Below are 19,256 nucleotides of genomic sequence, written 5' to 3'. Positions count from 1 at the left end.
CCCTCACTCCCTTGGCGCGCCTACCTCACTGCTGTTGTCGCAGGCGCAACGGGTGGAAGGGTGCGAGTCTGCGCCAGCATGCCCACCCGCTCGCTTGTCTTGCGCATGCGCATATGTGTGTATCTGTGTCTGCACCCTTTCCGGTGGCTGCCATGCCTTCTCTGTACCTCTCCCTTGACTTTTCACCCCTTTGAAAAGGAAACAGAACAGGAAGCAGTGCCTCGCACGCGCACATTAACTGCGCTCCTCCCCCACCGACACAGACACACCGCGCCCCCATGCACAGTGGCGGCCATGGAGAGCAACACTCGCGTGCAGCCCAAGAAGCAAGGCGGTGCCACGCCCGTCATTGAGCGCCTCCTCTCCCACAAGCACCTGCCGCAGCGCTGCTCCGCCATCTCCACATCCTTCAAGCCTTCCCGAGGCAGCCGCGATGGCAGCGGAGGGATGCCGGGGCATGGCGACGACGACAAGGCCCAAGTGAATCTTCGTGGCAGGGGCGCGTTGGAGGCCCCCGACGCCGCTGTGGCGCCCACGTACCATCGCATCATGATCGACGGCGATGAGGGCGACAAAGACTACCTCAAATGCGTCGGCATCATGGCGCACACCATCCAGGCTCGTCAGACGTACAAGGATACGGACCAAGGGCAGCTAGAGGTACCGTTGACAGCAGAGGAGCTGGAGAGGCGTTACCGCAGCACCGCCGCTGCTGCTACTTCGGTGTTGGCGGGGTCGCAAACTGCGTCATTGTCCTCCCCTCTTTCGTCGCGAGCCAGCGAGAAGCCGAAAGGCCCGTTGTCACAGACTGATAACTCCACAGCGGTGGCCTCGCTCATGGGGCTCGAGTTCCGCCACGGCATCTTTGGCTTTGAAGGCATGCGCACGCGTATTGTGCCATGGGAACAGTACGTGCGCGACATCCGCGCCGTCTACGGGGCCATCGAGAACGGCCCTTGTCTCTCCACCGCCCGCATGCGCCTCACCTCCATCGCCGAGAAATTCCGCCTGTACCTGTTGCTTAACGTGGAAATCGAAGGCAGCTATGATGAGCTGTACCGCGACGGTGGCGTCTACGCCCCGTGCACGCGCGTCGACAATGGCGTGAACATGCACACGTCTGTTGTGGCGCCGGTGCTGCTTGAGTACGTGGTGACGACGGCGCTGGAGCAGCCGCGCGCTCCCCTCTACGTCGACCTCCGCACACAGCAGGTCGTGACACTGGCTGCCTACCTTGAAGCTGGCGGTATCCACGACCCCCGCGAGCTCACGGTGGAGGGACTCGGCTTGCAACCTACACTGTACCGCAACAAGTACCTGCCATACGACCCATTCGATGCGAAGCTGAACCCCGCTGGCGCCTTTGGTGCGACGCTGCTGCAGGCACTCATGTCAACCGATGGACCGAGTCACGGCAACCTGTGCGGCGTGCTGCTCCGCGCCGAGCTGGAGCAACGCGAGTATCAGGAGCAGCAGATGACGGCGACCGAGATGACACTGGAGATCTGCGGGCACCACCCGGAGGAGCTCACGCGACTCGCGGTGTGGGTGCGTCGGCAGGGCTTCAACAAGTTTTCGCGCAATCGATGGGTGCTGGCGATTCAGCGGGAGCGCCGCTTCACGAAGCAGCTGGGGCCAAGCCAGCTCCCCTCTCTCTGCACCACCGTTGGTGATCAGCTGCGGCACATCTTCTATCCCCTCTTCATGGCGACGCTGTGCCCAAACGATCCGCAATGGTCGGATGTGGCGCAGCTGCTGTGCCACACCGGCGCCCTCGGCATTCGCACTGACGCTGTCGCGCGCTCTGAAAACTTCAGCGCCACTCCTGTGGACCCGGACGCGCTTCCGTGGACCAACGCACCACGTGAGGATGGGCAGACCGCCGGCCACGGAGGTGCGATGGCGCACGGTGGTGAGTGCAGCGACTACTACTTCTTTTACTACGTCTGGGCTAATCTGGCGTCACTGAACGCGCTGCGCACGCGCCTCGGCCTCCACACACTGCTCTTCACGCCCTCCGTAAATGAGAAGGCGCCGGCGTACGATCAGCTTGTCAGCTCCTTCCTGCTCGGCGACGTTGTGCGCGACGTGAGCTCACTCGCGCAAAGCTGGATTATGCAGTTCCTGTACATGTACTGCCGCATCGGCATCGTACTCTCTCCTTTGCGCGACAACGCGCTCAGCACCGCGTACTTTGACAGTCCGCTCGTGCAGTATTTCCGCCAAGGGATGCGGGTATCGATCAGCACGTCCGACCCGCTGTACTTCCACCACCACGAGTCGCAGCCGCTTATCGAGGAGTATGCGACGCTGAGCAAGCTGTGCTCGCTGACGCCGATGGACACGATGGAGCTGGGGCGCAACAGCGTGCTGAATAGCAGCTTCCCGCCGGAGGTGAAGCAGGCTTGGCTGGGCAAGCGCTTTTCTCCGCTAGGGGCGGAGGGCAACGACCTGCGTCGCTGCGGCGTATGTGACTATCGCCTGCAGTTCCGCCACGAGGCCCTCGCGCATGAGGAGGCGCTTCTAAACCAGCTCCTGGCGAAGGCCGGCATCAGGGCGCCAGGCGGCGTTGGCTCTAGCGTTGACGGTGGCGACGGCGACGGCGGAGCCCTTTCCCTGCACCTCATCCCCTACGCACAGTCGGTGCTGGTTTCGGACCTTGTCCAGCAGTCACGCCACTCGCGCCGCATGAACTACACGGACCAGCGCATTGTGTACCCCCGCATCGACATCTACTACGGCGGCCATCGCTCGGGCCTCGCGACAGACGCAGTGGCGGCGCTGCGGCAGGTCGTCGCGCTCCGTCTCAAGTACGTCGGAAACGCGAACCGTACGGCGGTGGCGGCTGACGCCAACGTGCACGTCGAAGACGTCTTCAGCACCACCCGCCAATTCGATGAGGCGAAGTGGGAGTACAACACGTACTACGGCGTGTGCATCTTGTCTCAGCATGGCAAGACGCCGTTGTGGCCGACGTTCCTGCCGACCATGACGGAGTTCATCCGCGACATATCCGTGATTCGGCAGGTGGCGAGCTCGGCGGCTCTGCAGCGGCTCGCGACGCACAGACTCAACCTGCTCGAGCAGAAGTTCCTGCTTCACCTCTCCATGAATATCTCCAACGAGGCCGGCAAGAGGGAGGAGAAGGAGTGGAACAACCGAGACTTCTTCACCGCCTACAAGGTGGACACAAACGTGCACACCGACGCCGGCTCCAACGCCCGCACGCTGCTGGAGTTCTTTGTGGACAAGGCCCTGAATCACAGCGAGGACGTCGTCTCCGAGCGCGATCATCACCCCGTCACGCTCAAGGAGCTGCTGAGCGAGTACGAGATTGACGTGCACCACATCACCGTTGACGAGCTTAACCACCGCCTGAACACGCACCCCGACCTGCGTGAAATCTTCCTGTCACCGTTTAACTTCATGCAAGGCCGTTACTTTGCCGAGCTGACGAAGCGGACTCTGGACATCTACGAGGAGGACGCCTTCAGCTATGCCGAGAACCGGCTCTCTATCACCGGTGCCTCCGAACAGGAGTGGTACGATCTGGCGCACTGGTTCGATTGCTACGGCATGGCCAGCTCGCGTAGCCGCTGGATGGTGTGCCTGCCGTGGCACTACCGCCGCCTACGCCGAAACGGAGTGCTGAAGAACTTCGGCGAGTTTCTCGACAATGTCTTCCACCCGCTGTGGGAGATCAGCATGCACCCGGCCAAGGACACAAAGTTCCACTACCTACTGGCGCACCTGTCCGGCTTTGACTGCGTCTCGGACGAATCGAAGATCAACCTGCCGCTCACGGACGTCTCTCCGCACGACTGGAACAGCGACTTGAACCCGCCGTACAGCTACTACATGTACTACATATGGGCGAATATCACGTCTCTTAACGAGTTCCGGGCCTCGCGCGGGCTGAGCACCTTCACACTGCGTCCGCAGTGCGGCGAGCGCGGCAGCATGGACCACCTCGTCAGCGGCTTCTGCTTGGCTAACAGCATCAACCACGGCGTCACGCTGGCGCGGCACCCCGTGCTGGAGTACATGTGGTACATTGCTCAGGTCGGCGTTGCAATGTCCCCGCTCAGCAACACATCTGGCGCCTCCGCCTACCTTGAGAACCCTTTCCCGGTCTTTTTTCATCGCGGCTTGAACGTTAGCCTCGCAACGAATCAGCCACTCTACTTTCACTTCACGCGTGAGCCGCTCGTGGAGGAGTACTCTATCGCCGCGAAGCTGTGGAAGTTCGAGCTGAATGACATGTCCGAAATCGCGCGCAACAGCGTCTTGCAGAGTGGTTTCTCGGCTGCGTGGAAGGAGAACGCGCTGGGTCCGCGGTATCAGCTGCGCTCTACCCTTGGCAACGACGTGCGTCGCAGCCGTGTGTCAGACATTCGCGTGGCGTACCGGTATGAAGTGTACCACACTGAGCTGAACTTCCTGGACGAACAGCTCGCCGCCGCTTCTCCCGGGTTCGCGGGGAGCTTGTCAGTGCCCGAGACCGCGCCGCCACCTGCGGAGGCGGACGCAAGCCAGGTGCATAAAAACAGCCTCTTAGGTGGCGTCTCTCGCTTTTCCACCGACGCTGGCTGTGAGCCTGCGTCTGGCGCCGGTAGGTCCCTAGCCCCCGCTGCATCGTCTCAGCGGATGCCTCGTGCCATGAAGCTGTTGGAAGAGGAGCTGGCCATTTGTGGGGACGCTTGGCAGGGAGTGGCATCGACTTCGCTGTTACCGACGTCCGCCACCAACGCGGATGGATCATTCACGTTTCCGCACACGACCAACTCCCGAAGTGTGCATCCGTCAGGGCTCAGCTCCTCGGCACTCATGCCAACGCCGTTGGCGTCACGGACGGCGCAGTTACGTGGAGAGATTCGACGGCTGGACGCGGAACTAACCCGCATGCGAGCTGTTTCGCTACAGGTGGCCGGCGAGAACAACTCGATCGCTGTGCAGGTGAACGCACTGCGCGAGCGGCTTCAGACCGAAGGGCTGACCATTCTGGGCGGTCTGTACGGCAGCGCGAACGAAGTGGAAATCGACCCGTCGTTGAACGGCGAGTCTGCGGTGACGGGGGCCGCCGCGGTGGAAGAGGCGGAGGGCGGTGGTGGGCGAAAGTCGCTCTAAGCAGCGTTCGTTAGCCGTGGCTCCCACCTTCCCGCCCCCTTCCACCCGCCCCGTATCCGTGACACGGCGCGTGATGCAGTGCGCGCACGCTACGCTACGTTGAACGGAGCTTTTGAGCGCCATCATGCTCTTCCCGTTCTTCTTTTCGTTTGCTTGCCTTTGGATGCCATCCATGTACATAGATTGGCCGCCTCGCGCGCCGCTTGCGTTTGGGAATTCCTTCGATATGGTGTCACGTACTGGCACCTTGCCCATCATTGACGTTGGAGAGACGGCACCGACGCCTGTGCACGTGCGCTGCCCATACGCGGGAGAGGAGCAACCCCGCTACAGATGGGAGAGGAGGAGGAGGGGGGAGTGATGCTGCCAGCGGCACACGCATACATAATGACGCTGCTGCCCTCGCGTGTCGCCATCGGCCTCCTCGGTGGCCATCCTTGGTGCCCAGCACACTTCTCATTGTATGCATGGGTCACCATCCCTCTTCCGCCACCTTGTCATCTCCCGGATGCTTTCCTTTCCTCGCCCTCTCTCTTGTCGTTCCTTGTCACAGCTGTGATGCGCACAGCTCTCATCTTCGTCCTCGTCCGTCCTCCTCTGCCGGTCAGCGCATACACCCACCCACACACCCACACACACAGACGCGCTGTTTTTGGCTTTCACAAATCCAGACGCCCCTTCCTCCGCCTCTTTCCTTTTCTTTTTTTTGGACTGCTGGTGCGCCCGTGCGGGGCGGTGGAGGAAGGGTGAAGACCACACCCAATCACCACACACACCCCCCCACACACACACACATACCCTTTGCCATTCCCACGGCACCGTCGAGAGGGAGGGGGAGGGGAACGGGCCTGAAGTAAGCGGTGCCGAGGACGCGCGTCTCTCGCTCGCTCGTTGTCTGTCGGTCTTATCGTACTTTGCGTTTTTGTGTATATTTTGATTTCGTAGCGTTCTTTCACATCCTTTTGTGCGTGTGCGTGTGCCGGGTTGTGTCCCTCTCTCGATCAGGCCCACTCGTAAGCCACCATGCCGCCACCGCTGCGCTCCAAGGCGGAGTCCGTCCGGCGCGAGGAGGTGTGCCAGATGGTGGAGCCGAAGCGGTCCATGTCCGTTCGAGACACCCTCTACGGCCAGCTCGAGTTCCCGCCGGTGATCCGCATTCTGACGGACTCGCCGGTGGTGCAGCGGCTGCGCGATCTGAAGCAGCTGGGAAACTCCTTCTACGTCTACCCAGGTGCCACGCACTCCCGTTTCGAGCACTCTCTAGGTGTCTGCTACCTTGGCATGGAGCTGTACCGCAGCATCGTAGATGGCCATCGGGAGGAGCACAGGGACTTTGGCGTCCCCGAGATCGCGAACCTGACGCGTGCGGCGGCGCAGAAGGACATGCACTGCATTGGGATTGCCGGCTTGTGCCACGACCTCGGACATGGGCCACTGTCGCACTTGTTCGAGTCCTTTGTGCGCTCCTCTGCGCGGCCCGAGGAGGTGCAGCTGCGCAAGTGGTCGCACGAGCAGGCGAGCATCATGCTTCTCCGCAAGATGTGGTTGGAGAACGAGACTGAGCTAGCCGAGCTCGGATTTACGGAGAGTGATCTGCGCTACGTGGAGCTCCTGATCAACGGCCTTGCACCCGGCAAGGCGTGGCCGGACAACGTTGGACGCCCAAAGTGGGCGCGCTTCACGACGGAAATTATCGCGAACAAGCGCAGCGGACTGGACGTGGACAAGATCGACTACATCCAGCGGGACTCTGTCGCGTGCCTTGGTACGCCGACCTTCGTCTCCATGAGCCGCCTTTTTCAAGGTGCACGGGTCGTGGTGGGTGACAATGATGAGACATCCATTGGCTACCCCGACAAGCTGGACGGCGTCATCGAGGAGATCTTCCTCGCCCGCTCCCATCTCCACCGTATCGTCTACCAGCACCGTGTAACCAAGGTGATTGACCTCATGACGCTGGACGCCCTGCGCGCTGCCGGGGACGTGATCGAGGTTAGCGATGGGAAAGACGGCGTCATGCCGCTGCGGTCGTGCGTGCTGCACCCAGACTTTTACGTGCACGCGAGCGACTGGATCGTGCTGGCGATTTTGCACGGCAGCAACAGAACGATGACGGAGGCATTAGGCAGCGGCGCCTTGGCTGAGCATCGCCGCGAGAAGCTCGCCGAGGCACGCCGTATCCTGCAGCGCATCCAAAGCCGGCACCTGTACACGACGATCGGCTCTTACCGCCACAGCGAACAGACTTTGATCAATGCAGGCCGCCTAAACTCCGTGGAAGGGTCCAGTCAGGAGGTAAAACGGGAGGTCATGATTCACGAGTTGCTGTCCGATATCGAAGTGACGAGCCTGGACCTGTCGGTTAAGCTGCGTGAGTGGTCGCGGCAGCACAACGGCATGGCGGCCATCGAAATTCTGCAGGCTGAGATTACGCAAACGGCCGGGGACATGGACAAGAAGCACAATCCAGTGAGTGCTACCTACTTCTTCAACCCGCGCCAGTCTACGCACTGCCGCGTCGAGCCGCACTTCTCCTGCAACGTGACGACGACGTTGTTTGTGAAGATGGGTCCGGTGTCATCGCTGGTGGTCGTGTGCCGCATGCCGTTGACTCCGCAGGAGAAGGAGTCACTGCGCGTCAGCTTCACCTCTGTTGCCGATCGGCTTGGCAAGACGGACGCGAGTTCCTTTTCCTGCACCCCCATGAGCCAACGGGGCCGCGCCGCCGAGTCATCGCAGCAGGCAGCCTCTGTGGCGCGGGACGAGTCCGCCGCGACCCCGAATCACACGATGGCGGGGGCGGAGAGGCTCACGTCCTCCTCGAATGGTGGGTATCCGGCGGCCAAGCGGCTGAAACTGGACGTGGACACCCAACTTTCCCGGCGGAAAGACTTTGACGTTGATCAGAGCAGCGAAGACGTTCTCCAGAACGACGCGACAGCGAGCTCCCTTGAGCTCACGACGCCAGCGGGGTATGGGCAGGTGAAGGAGAAGAGTCAGGATGACGACGATGGCGAGGAGACGGACATCCTCAGCTTTTCCTAGAATGTTGCAGGTGGGGAGGTATGATACCCGAGGGGAGAGCGCGAGCGAGATCGGAGGGGCTGGGGCAAGGGAGTCGACCGGGCGAGGTATTACTTCCTGTGAGAGGGGGAGAGCAAGAGAAGAGGGGAGGGAGGGGAGGGTGCTTACCCGTCTGTATGCCAGCGTGGCCCATCGAAGGGTTGTTGATGGCCTGGCTCTCCCTTAGTATCTTGCCTTTCTGCCTCTCTCTCCCCCTCCCTCCCTCTTTCGCTTTGTTTGTGTCACCACTGCCACCCGTCTGCCAGTTCTCCGCAACCCTCTCTCCCCGGGTACTGCAGCTCTGTGGCTGGCGTGGATCGATCGGGTGCTCTCCGGTGTGGCTTTCCCCCTCCCCCTCTCCTCCCCTCTCTTCCCCGCATTGCTTCGTACGGCATATCGAGCCGCGCGGAGCCGCCTCTCTCCCTGTTGCTCTCTCTGCAACACCATTGACGGTGGTGCCCTTCCTTTTTCGAATCGCATCTCACCGGTGCCCACGCGCGCACGCACCTCCAGCTCGGCGCGGCTTTTCTCCTGTTGTTCCTTTGTGTGTGCGTTTTTCGCCTTCGGCATGTGAGCCCGATGTGTGCCGTCAACAAGCGTCAACGCCGCTACCCGTCTCCTCCACGCTTTCCACTGCCACCTTCACACCCACCCCTCCGACGTACACCGCGCAAGCCATGCGGATACGATGCTGTGGAAGCGAACAAACAACGAAAAACCAAGGGAGTCCCTCTCGTGCGACGGGCACGTTCAACTTGCGCTTGTGTGCTGCCGCTGCCGCTGCTGCAGCGGAGCTCCGTGTATCACGCGCACGTACGCATTTTCCCATTCGTTACGTTTGGCCAAGGTGCGGGACTCCTTCTGTCCCGCTCCGTCTCGCGTAGGTCTAGTCGACCGAGCGCGGGCGCTCTCACGTGGCCGTTGCTCCTCCGTCCCTACACCCGCCACTGTGTTTCTTTCGCCTTATATATTTCCCTTCTTCCCCCTGCCGATGCGGAAGGTCTCGCAGCAGCACCTGCACCGTCAAGGTGCGCCTGTCACACATCGCCCCTCCTTCATTTTCCTGGCGCTCTTCCCTCTCTTTCTTGCCGAACGTCGCACTCGCCGCTGCGTGTCCGCACGCGCGCAGAGGAAGAAAAGTGAAGCCACCACATCCAAGAAACAGGAGAGAGACACGGGCCGTTGTGCCGCCACCGTGTGCATCCCTTTTCCCATTCGAAAGAACGGCATCTTAACCCCATCTCCCTCTTATGCCCGTGTCTTCCCTGATTCCGAAGCTGCCAAGCGGGCAGCAAATGATGGCGGGCCGCCTACCGACCGCCGTGCAGGAGCAGCTGCGCGCTGTCGCATTGCAGGTGTTGCAACGCCTCTTTGTGCCCATCTTGCGTCGATACCGCCTTCGCAAGGTTCGGCTGGCGCTCACGTACCAGCTCCTGTCGAGCCACGCGTCCTCAGAGGAGGTGGAGGCGGTAGCACTCAGTGCGCTGCAGCACAAATCGTACCTTGGGGCGGTGACGCGCGACTTGTACACCATCGCTGATGGCGGCCGCTCTGCCATGCTTGGCGGCGCGACTGAGGCGCAGTCAACTGCCATGGCGGTCCCGCCGGTGGACGCGGCAACAGGGGCGCAGATACGTGATAGGGTGCTCGACATACTCAACTCCAGCTACGTTCAGGTCGCGGTGCATCTTCGGAAGGAGGTCCTGGAGTGGGAGTGGGAGCCGGCCAGTGAGGTGCTGGTGTTGGTCGGCGGTTCCGTCGAGCGGCGTGGCACCGCCGTGGCAATGGCAAACGCGACCGCCTCAACGGTCGGCACCTCCAACGTTGGCACTGTCGCGTCGCTGGTGGGCAGCCGGCGCGCCTCCGCGGTGGCAGGCCATGGATTCTCGCGGAGGGGCAGCGGCGTCACCAGTGACGCCGGTCGACCTGGGACGACGCGACGAGTTTCGACTGCAATGCTTCGCAGCACAAGCAGTCACGGTGGCACCGTGGGCAGCGGTATCGCGCTTCCACCGACGTCAGTCATTTCTTCTTGTTCACTGACCGACTTTGGACAAGAGCGCGCGGTCAGCGCATTAGGTATGGACGGTGCCGCGGGTGCACCGGCGATGTCGAGCAGCAGCGTGTTGCAGGCGCATCCCTCCGCACCGGTCCCCGCTGAGGTGGACACGGAGTTTCTAACAGCGCCGCAGGTGCTTGGTGAGCTGGCGTGCGTTGGTGGCTTTCCTTACTGTGCCGCCCTCTCTGTGTCCTCTCCGATGGCGGTCATTGTCCGGATCCCCAAGGTCGTGTACTCCCACATGGTGAGCGAGTGCGCGACGGCAGTCGGGCAGCGACGCCTGCTTGTCGAGGCCCTGCAGATGCGCGAAAGACTGCTGCCCTACTTTGCACCTCTAACCCGTGCCCGGCTGCGGATATGTCCACTGCTGACGCGGCTGCGTACGGAGCAGCTGGAGCACATCCGAGACCTGGTCATACCACGAGTCTACGCCGCCGGCATGGAGTGTGGCGAGGAGGAGCAACCGACGCACATCTTTTTTATCCGGCGCGGCGTGGTGCAGATGCAGCGCGAGGCAACCGTGCCGGAAAACGACGGAGGCACACATATCAAGAACTCGGAGCTAGCGTCTCCTCACGCAGCGGCGCTGACGGCGGCGCCACACACGAACTTTTCCCTAGAGCTTCCCAGGAATCGCTCTCTGCTTGTGGAGGGGCACACCTACGGGGAGACGAGCTGCATCTTTGGCGACTCTGTAGGCGACCGCTACACCGCTGTCACGCACGTTGACATGTACCTTCTCCCCTTTCAGGTTCTCATCCAGCTGATGAAGCAGGAACCGGACGTGCACGGCCCCATCTACCACAGTGCCCAGGAGCTTTCGTACATCCGCGAAAAGGAGTGGACCGGCGCCTTGTTCGGCCCGCGTCTCGTCGGTGCGAACCTGCCTGGCGTGCACGGCGTGGTGCCCGCGGAAGGGATGCTGGCTCTGATGGCGGCCGGCGCGCACAGGGGAGTCGGTGGTGGCGGCACTAGCGTCTCTAGAGGAAAGGGCCCGGCGGAGGTCAGCTTCAGCCCTTTCCACCCGCCAAGTGGCAGGGCGCTTCGTGGAGGCGGTGGTGGCCACCACAGTCCAGCAATGTCGCGGCGCGTCACCATCTTTGAAGAGGCATCCAACCCGGGCGTCACGGGAGACCGCGCTGGCGGGGGTGTAGGGGGCTCCGGTGTCTTGCCACTGACAGGCGGTCGTGTGTCGTCCGCGTTGCTGAGGGTGATGGAGCAGCTGCCGCTCGTCAGCTTGCTTCCGGGTGCCACGAGCGACTTCCACCATGCGTGCACTCAGCAGTGGCAGTGCGTTCGGTACAACAAGGGTGACGTCATCGCGACCAGCGGGGAGGAGTGCAATCGACTTCTCTTATTCTTTGAAGGCCGCGCTGGGATCGTCATAGACGCGGCTCTGCTGCATGAGGAGATGCGGCCTGAGGCGCTCGGCAGCGCAGACATCGCCAGCGCATCGCCGGCGGCGGTCTGCCCGATTCCCTCTGGCCACATTGTCGGGTACACGTGTGTGCGACGGCATCGCTGGACCCGCAGCATCGTTGCGCTTGACGACGTTGTCGAGGTGTGGGAGCTGCGTCGAAACGCGTTCGTGCAGCTGCTGAACGCCCATGGTATTCTGCACGACATGCAGGCGGCGACACTACAGGTGTTGCAGCCGCTCGCAGCGCAGGAGCGGCTGAAGGTGCTTGACTACCAACCGCTCCTCCATCCAATGCCTAGCTCGCTGTGGATGGAGCAGGCAGTGCCCAACGTGCACCCCGTCGTCGTGGCGAATGAGAAGGCTGTGCTCTTCCCGGTGTGGCGCGAGGGCGACTTTCCCTTTGATCGCCGCCAGTCCGTGATGGAGGCAACCGCGCGCGCCGGCAGCGCTGGGGGCCGCCGAGCGACGTTGTCGTCAGTGAATTCGGTGAAGGCGGCTGCTGTGGCCAACGAGCTGCAGCGCAGCGCCACACGACTAGAAGACTCCCTTCATCTGCGTAGTCGCCGCCCCAGCAGCGCGACAGGGGTGCTCGAGACGGGAAGCATCAGCCGAGGCAATCTTAGAGTGCAGTTGGCAGATGCCACATAAAAGGGCTCGCCCCTCGCTGCGCGTTCGCCAGAGCGTATGTGCTTCGCTGTGCCGGTCGACGTTGACGCCACCACGGAACCCCCCTCTCTCCCCTGCCTGTGCGTGTGTGGTCTGTTGTCTGCTGTCTTTTCTGCCCCGCCCTCTGTGTGCGCGTGTGCACGTTCGTGCATTGTGGGGATCGTTCGCCCTTACCCCTCTCTTGCTCCTTCTCGTTTTGCTTGCTCGCTTTGACTTGGTCAGCACTGCGCTTGCGTCCGTGTGTGGTGCGCTGCGATGCACCTCACGGCGACTCATCGCCTCTTCTCCACGTCTTTGCCACTGGCCTCTCGTTGATCTTTTCTTTCTTCCCTTGATGTACCTCTGATGACGAGGGTGCGGGGGACACCTCAGTGCGTGGCGGCTCAGGGTCCAGTGCGCCCCACTCTCTCTGTCTTGGGAGGCTGAGCCGCCGCCCTATCCCTGCCGCATGCCGAACCCCACTTCTGGTGATGCCAGCGTCACGTCCCCACGGCGTGAGGAGCGGAGAGCAATGTATTCCTACGGATGTCGGGGGCCAGGGTCTGGATGGCGTCTCGCCAGGCTGACCTGCGACCGCAAACACGCTTGTGCCATCCGTATAATGGGGAAAGGGTCCGCCTAACTGAAGGGTGTGCCACCCCCGGCCCTCGCACTGGCTGCTGGTGTGCGGGGAGCCTGCACTGCCCCGAGGGACGCACCGGGTAGCGAGTTGCACGATGGGAGCGGCTGTGTGGCGACCTGCGGGGCGGTGTGGGTGGGTGGGCAGCGTTTGAGGCAGAGACCGTTCTCAGATGACGGAGTCGGCGCACCATGCGATGGGGCCTGTGACAGGGCCGGGCCGGCGCGTGGGGGGGGAAGGCTGAGTGGCGTGTGACTCATGTTGTAGGGCTGCGAAAACGGACACGGTGGAACACAGGCCCAAACCCGTGTTGGGGCCTCATAGATATACCTAGATGTGCACGTGCTTCCCTGTTATTTTATACGGCTGCAGACTTGCTCTCTCACGCGTCTTCTTGCCTCGCTGCTCTGCCCACAACGTCATCGCGCTTTAGCCGTAGAGAATATCGGGCCACCTGATCCATCTTCGCATGCATCGATGCGCGTGTGTATGCATGTGTGTGTGGTGGGGGGGAGGTGGGCTACCGACGACGGGACAGAGCTTGACAAGACACCAATTTGGCCACGGAGAGACGTGAGGAATATTGGTTAGGCTTGGAAAGGATTGTCTGCTTCCTTCCTTGCTTCTCCCTTTCTCTCTCCCTCTCGCCACCGCCCCGCTCACCGTCTCGGGTTGGGTGTGTAGGTCGTCGTGGTGAGCACGAGAGGGAGGGGAGGGGGAAAGATGCTGCAGACGCGCGCTGTACGCGTGAATGGCGTCGTCCTTGTCACGCTGTTGTAGCGCAACAGAACTCGTTTTTTGTTGCATGTGCATCGTCGGGTAGGGGCGGCGCAAACAACATGTTGGAGCTTCGCTCGCTCCCCTCACTCCCTATCGCGGCGCTTGGCAGCTGAGCCTCTCGCTTGTCTCTCAATATTTTCTGTTTGTCCTCCTCTGCTTCTTCTTCTGCGGTGACACCATCCTTTTCGCCACCTCGCTATTGTTGCTGATGATACTCACACACGTGTACGCGGGCTGACACGCACGGCATGGCACACACCCCCACCCACCCCCAAACACATGCATGTCCGGTCTCTTCTACCTGCGCATCCGCTGCTCTGTCCCTCGGCAGACTTTCTCTCCTTTCTACTCTGCATGCACTGGAGGCAGAGGGGTACGAAAGAAGAGCAGCGAATCGAAAACGGCGGGAAGCTGCGAGCTTGCGAGTGGGACAGAGATTTGCCCACCCTCTCTTTCTCTGCGCACCATCAGGGATACAGTCACGTACTCCTTCCCCCCTGCCCCTTTTCCTCCCTTCCTAGCCGCGAACGACACCTCTGCATACACAAAAGCCTTATATACTTAGCCCTCCTCCGCCCCTCCGCTCCGGGGGCGTCGTCTGTTCACACGGGTCTTGTTTTGGTTTGCCATCTTTCCTGGTTTCTTTGGACGTACTTTTTGGGCGTCCTCGTCCTCGGCACCCCGCACCGGCGTCACTGCAGCAGCTTTTGTTTTGTTACGCTGTCGCGGCTTCTCTCGTTGCCATACCAAGCCGCCTCTTTTATCTCTAGTTGCTTTCTCTGCAGGCGATTACGGCGCTGACCGCCGCTCGACAAGGGTACTTACTTGGCCCCTCCCCTTTCATCTTTCTTCCGTCGTGTACAGCTGGATGAGAGACATCGTGGAAACGGTCGCCACACACACCGACACACTGACATACCTACACCCACACGCAGTCCGCCGGCTGCTTCACCATCGCCATCCCTGACGCCCCCAAACGCTAGCGAGAAACGTAACCAAAAAAAAGAGAGACGCTGAACACGTGTGACTTTTCAGCGCATTTTGGCGGTGTGTGTGCGTGTGTGTGCGTGTGTGCGTGTGTGTCTCTGCGTTCACGCTGGAGCGACTCTTTTCGCGTGTGTCTGCACAGTCCCTCGCCCCTGTCCGTCTCGCTCTGTTCCTCACACATCCCCTCCCCTCCTCTGGTCGTTTCCGCAGCCATCCACGTCTTCCTACGCGTGGACGTGGGAAGGGGCGATAGTTTTTCTTTCTTTTTGTTTTTCCTACCCTTTGCCTTCACGGTCTTGATCCCTGTCGTTGTTTTGGCGGTTGCACACGCACTTTGTGTGTGTGCCACTGCTTTACTGTTTTCGCTGTCGTTGCCATCTCTCTGTGTCTCTCTGTGTGTGTATCTGTGTGTGTCTGTGTGTGTCTGTGTGCTCTGTTCAGCGTCGAGTTATCGCTGGCGCTTGCACACCTGGTCGCCGATTGCTCGACTTCATTTTTTTCTTTGCTTTCTTCGGTTTCTCTCTCTCAACTATTCTACCATCACCCCATCCCACCCCACCTTCCCCGCACCCACCCACCCTCGGTGTATTGGCTACTTTTTGTTCTTCCCTCCTCCGTGTTGGACGGCGGCGTGCCTCCCCAGCCTTCGCTTTCGTTACCTCCCCCTCCGCACGTGCTCGCTTCTCTCTTCTGTCATCCTCGCACGGCAGCGCATACACGTCTTTCTCCTTTTATCTTGCACGCTGTGTGGTGGTCTTCGTTCTCTTCTCATCCCCTCCGTCCTCCCTCCCTGCCACCAACGTGGCACGTTGTCGCGTCTGCCGTCTCTCCGGCGGACGACGATAAATTCATGGTTTGACATTTCTTGCTGTTTGCCTAGCTCTTGCGTGATTGCCCTCCTTCTCTCTACCTGGTTGGCTCCAGGCTCGCCGGATCGGGCCCAGCATACGGCACGCACACCCACATAGAGGATCACGCTGTGACACAGGCGTATTACTCATCCACAGAGACAACATCACAGCACACGGGGCTCATGTTTGCGGCCAACCGCTTCTCCAACAGCGCTGCTGGGTCAGCCGATCCCCAGCAGCAGCAGATGATGTTCGCCAGCGGCGCTCCCTACAACTCTGCCATGCATCTGGCAGCTTACGGTGATGGTGCGAATCGTTGTGTCTTTGTCGGCGCTATGAATGGCATGCCAGCTCGGCCACTCTCTCCAGCCGCGGCGAGCGCGACTTCGCCAAATACGGCTGCTGCAGCGTGTCTTGGTGTCCCTTACCCGGGCAGCTATGCCGTACCTCGGCCCGCTGCGGGGTACTACTACCCCCCCTACGCGGCCGTCAAGCAGTACGCCTTTCAGAAACCACAAGCTGCAGGAGTGATGCCGGGTCAAGTGCCGCTGCCGCCGCCGTGTCAGGCTACCACATTCAGCACTACTGCGCTCGCACTCGCGACTCAGCAGCACAGCGCCGCCCCCTCTAGCCCTTCCTATGACCCGCAAAACGCGTCCACCTCTGCGTCTCCACATGGAAAGGGACGTGAGAGCCCTCGCAGCGGTCGACATCGCCGCGGCGACGGCGAGGCGACGGCAACCCCTGCCTCGGCAGCGCAGCCATCTTCCTCCGGTAGGCACGACGGTGGCGGCATCTATAGCGAGCGGCGTCGCCATCGCGATGACCCACCACCTAGGGGCACCAACTACAGCCGTGCGCCGTCGCAGGTGGCGACAGCGACGTTTGGAGAGGAGTTTCCGCACTGCTCTAACGGTCCCAACTCACATATTGCACCCGCTGCTCCGGCTGCAGCTTGGGGCGCTGCTCATGATGATGACGGCGGTGACGGTGGTGGCCGGCGACGACGCCGGCGTCATCACGGCGATAGCGGCGGGGAGAGGCGCCGAACCGCCTCGCCACGCTCGCCACCAGAACTGCGAGTCGGTGAGGACACGAAGGAGCCGCACCGACGCCGCCACCGCCACCGCGGCGAACTGCGCGGTCAGCACGACAACTCCCGCAGCGACGTGAATGAGCCCGAGTCCGCCTCTGCACGCCTTGCCGGTGGCCTTGCCGACACCTCGCGCCACCACCGATCGAACCATCGATCTGGTCAGCGCTGGGGCAGCCCCCCCAAGAGCACTGCCGCCAATGCTTCGACATCAGCGGGAGCGGCGGTGCCGTCTGTGGGGCCAACGCCTGTCAGTACCCTCGTTGTTCCAGTGCTTCAGCCCGTAACAGTGGCCAGCGCGCTGGTGGTCGCGCCCCCGCCACCACCGGCAATGCTGTCTGCTGCGCCACCAGCTCACAGAGGTGCCCGAAGCCCACCGCCCATCTCAACGGCGGCGCCGTCACCGCCGCCTGCGGTACCACCGACGAGCACATCAAAGGGCCACCGACGCCACCGAAGCCACCGCCGCACCCCTTCCGCCTCTTCGTCAAGTTCTGGCGGCAGCTCCGACGCGGTGTTGAGACAAGGGTCGTCGTCGTACTCGTCCTCCGTGTCCACTCACGCCGAGTCTGCCTCGCGCCCCGCCTCGGCATCGTCACGCGACCGCCACCGCCGGCGTCGCAGAGATCGCCGAGGCCGCCGCGGCGGCCGCCGACCGCCACGCTCAGCCTCATCGTCCTCGCGATTACGTCCAAAGGCAGGGGATCCTGTCAGCAGCGCCTCTTCCCCGCCAACGCACAACAACGCCAGCGTCGCCGAAGCTCCCAAGAAGAAGGGGGACGGCGGCATTCTGAGGTTTTTCCGGCGCGGCAAATCCGCCGCCGCTGAGGCCGACTCGGCTACACCTGGTAAAGCTGGAGCACCGGGCCAGGAGGCGTCCATGATGCTGCCGCTCACCATGTCGCAGAGGGCGCCCTACGATGCATCCATGAGGCCCTGTGGCGCCGCTGTCGCGCCGCGAGATGCGGCGACCGGGGTGCAGCAATGCGCGGCGAGCAGCCACACTGAAGCGGCGGGGCAGCGCCGTCGCGATCGCACGCCGGGACGCTCACGGCATCCCGCACCGGGTAGCGGCACCGTGAATGTCCACATCCCTCCGCAGCAGGGCAACGGCAACCACAACCCCAGCGTTGACCCTAGTTCCGCTGTCGCGCCTTCCAGCAAGAGCAGAGGCCTCTTTGGCGGCCTGTTTCGCAGAAAAAAGGACAAGGCAGACGGGGTCGCCACTGCTGCGGCTGGCGCGAGCGTCAACAACGCAAGCACCCTCAGCGGCCGGACATCCCCGTCGTCGCGCCCTTCTACGTCGGGGGCCTCGGTCAACTTGACAACGAAGGTGGCAACCGCTGTTAGACTCGGCACGCCGTCAATACCTCCGAAACCCGCGCCTCCCGGTGGCGGATACGGCGCTGCGCCGATGAGTCTTTCGACAGGACCCAACCCAGCCCTCATGTCAAAGCCGGACGTCTTGAGGCGCTCCGCGAAGAAGAGCAAGGCAGCCGCGGCGCAGCTGCAGCTGCAGCAGGAGCTTCTTCAGGCGAACGGGCTGCGAGGCCAACTCCAGGCACAGACGCAGAGCCAGAATCAACACAGTGGAGGCAATAGAGGGCGCCGCCGAAACGAGAGCCGTGGCCACGCATCACCGGTAGGCGAGCGCGGCGGCCGCAAATCGGGCTGGCGCACGTCTGGAAACCGCGACGGCAACCCACACGGTCGCGGTCACCGTCGCACCCCCTTGCAAGACTCCAACTCCTGCTCGAGTGTCGCATCATCGACGTCCTCCAGCACAAATGCCGCCCCGAAGCGGCACAGCGGCCGCGGTAACAGCGGCAGCAAGGCTGCTCGCGCTCAGGCAAACAGAGAAATCTGAGGCAACCCATAGTGCCGGGTCTGTCCGCGCGGCTGCGAGAAGGGCCGCTTCTGAGAAAAGAGGAGGATTGAGAGCGTTAGCGGCACGCATGGCTCTACGCAGTGCTCTTCCTTTTTCCTTTGTCGTTTTAACTGTACATCTTTTCTTTCTCGCTTCTCATGCTGCCCTCGTCCGGCGGCATCAATTCGCTCATCGCATTGCCCAACACTTTCCGTCAGGTATGGTGCACAGGCGCGTGCATGTCTCGCTCTGCGTGTGACCGCCTCCTACTGTGTTCCGCACCTCCTCTGCCGTTCTGCGTTGATTGCATGCAGCCCCCTCTTTTGGTCTTCGTTTTGGGGGAGTGGTTGCGTCTGTCGTCTGTCACTCGCTGTCCTTCGGCGCTCGTGCCCCCCCCTCCTCCTCCCGCATCGCCTTCCGTACCTGTCCCACGACTTCGCACTCTGTTGGCTTCTTTGTTTGGCTGAGGGGCCATCGCGTCTTTCGCGTTGTGGGGTGGTGGTGGTGGCGGCTCCCGTCTTTCCTGTGCCACGGTGTCAGCGAAACGCGCGTCAAGCAAGCTGAAACCAACGAAAAAGCGAAATGGGGGCTGGGACGGCGGAGGCGGAGGTGGGGGCGGATCGAACCTGTGAGGATGGCGGATGGACTTATCAGCCATGGCGGCTGGATGGTCGTCTCCTCTTCCCTTTGCCCTCCTCCCTCCCTCCCTCCCTCGTCGTTGCGC

General features: G+C 62.1%; 4 protein-coding genes across 4 annotated transcripts; all 4 read left to right on the top strand.

The window, feature by feature from the left end:
* Nucleotides 1–294: 294 nt before the first annotated feature.
* On the top strand, nt 295–5,127 carry LMXM_31_2550 (adenosine monophosphate deaminase-like protein; the record flags this gene model as incomplete). The annotated part of the gene is made up of 1 exon (XM_003878053.1): nt 295–5,127. One exon carries the CDS (start codon nt 295–297, stop codon nt 5,125–5,127), a length of 4,833 nt encoding a protein of 1,610 aa, XP_003878102.1.
* Nucleotides 5,128–6,150: 1,023 nt separating this feature from the next.
* Nucleotides 6,151–8,172, top strand: LMXM_31_2540 (conserved hypothetical protein; the record flags this gene model as incomplete). The annotated part of the gene is made up of 1 exon (XM_003878052.1): nt 6,151–8,172. The coding sequence occupies one exon, from the start codon at nt 6,151–6,153 to the stop codon at nt 8,170–8,172; it is 2,022 nt and encodes a 673-aa protein (XP_003878101.1).
* A 1,268-nt stretch (nt 8,173–9,440) lies between these two features.
* LMXM_31_2530 (conserved hypothetical protein) lies at nt 9,441–12,317 on the top strand (the record flags this gene model as incomplete). Its single annotated transcript, XM_003878051.1, has 1 exon — nt 9,441–12,317. One exon carries the CDS (start codon nt 9,441–9,443, stop codon nt 12,315–12,317), a length of 2,877 nt encoding a protein of 958 aa, XP_003878100.1.
* Nucleotides 12,318–15,754: 3,437 nt separating this feature from the next.
* On the top strand, nt 15,755–18,532 carry LMXM_31_2520 (hypothetical protein, unknown function; the record flags this gene model as incomplete). Its single annotated transcript, XM_003878050.1, has 1 exon — nt 15,755–18,532. The coding sequence occupies one exon, from the start codon at nt 15,755–15,757 to the stop codon at nt 18,530–18,532; it is 2,778 nt and encodes a 925-aa protein (XP_003878099.1).
* Between the last annotated feature and the right edge of the window lie 724 nt (nt 18,533–19,256).

Source organism: Leishmania mexicana, chromosome 31 (genome assembly GCF_000234665.1).
Source record: "Leishmania mexicana MHOM/GT/2001/U1103 complete genome, chromosome 31".
Lineage (NCBI taxonomy): Eukaryota > Euglenozoa > Kinetoplastea > Trypanosomatida > Trypanosomatidae > Leishmania > Leishmania mexicana.
Note: the sequence above shows the minus strand (reverse complement) of the source record. Positions and strands in the feature narration are given on the sequence as shown.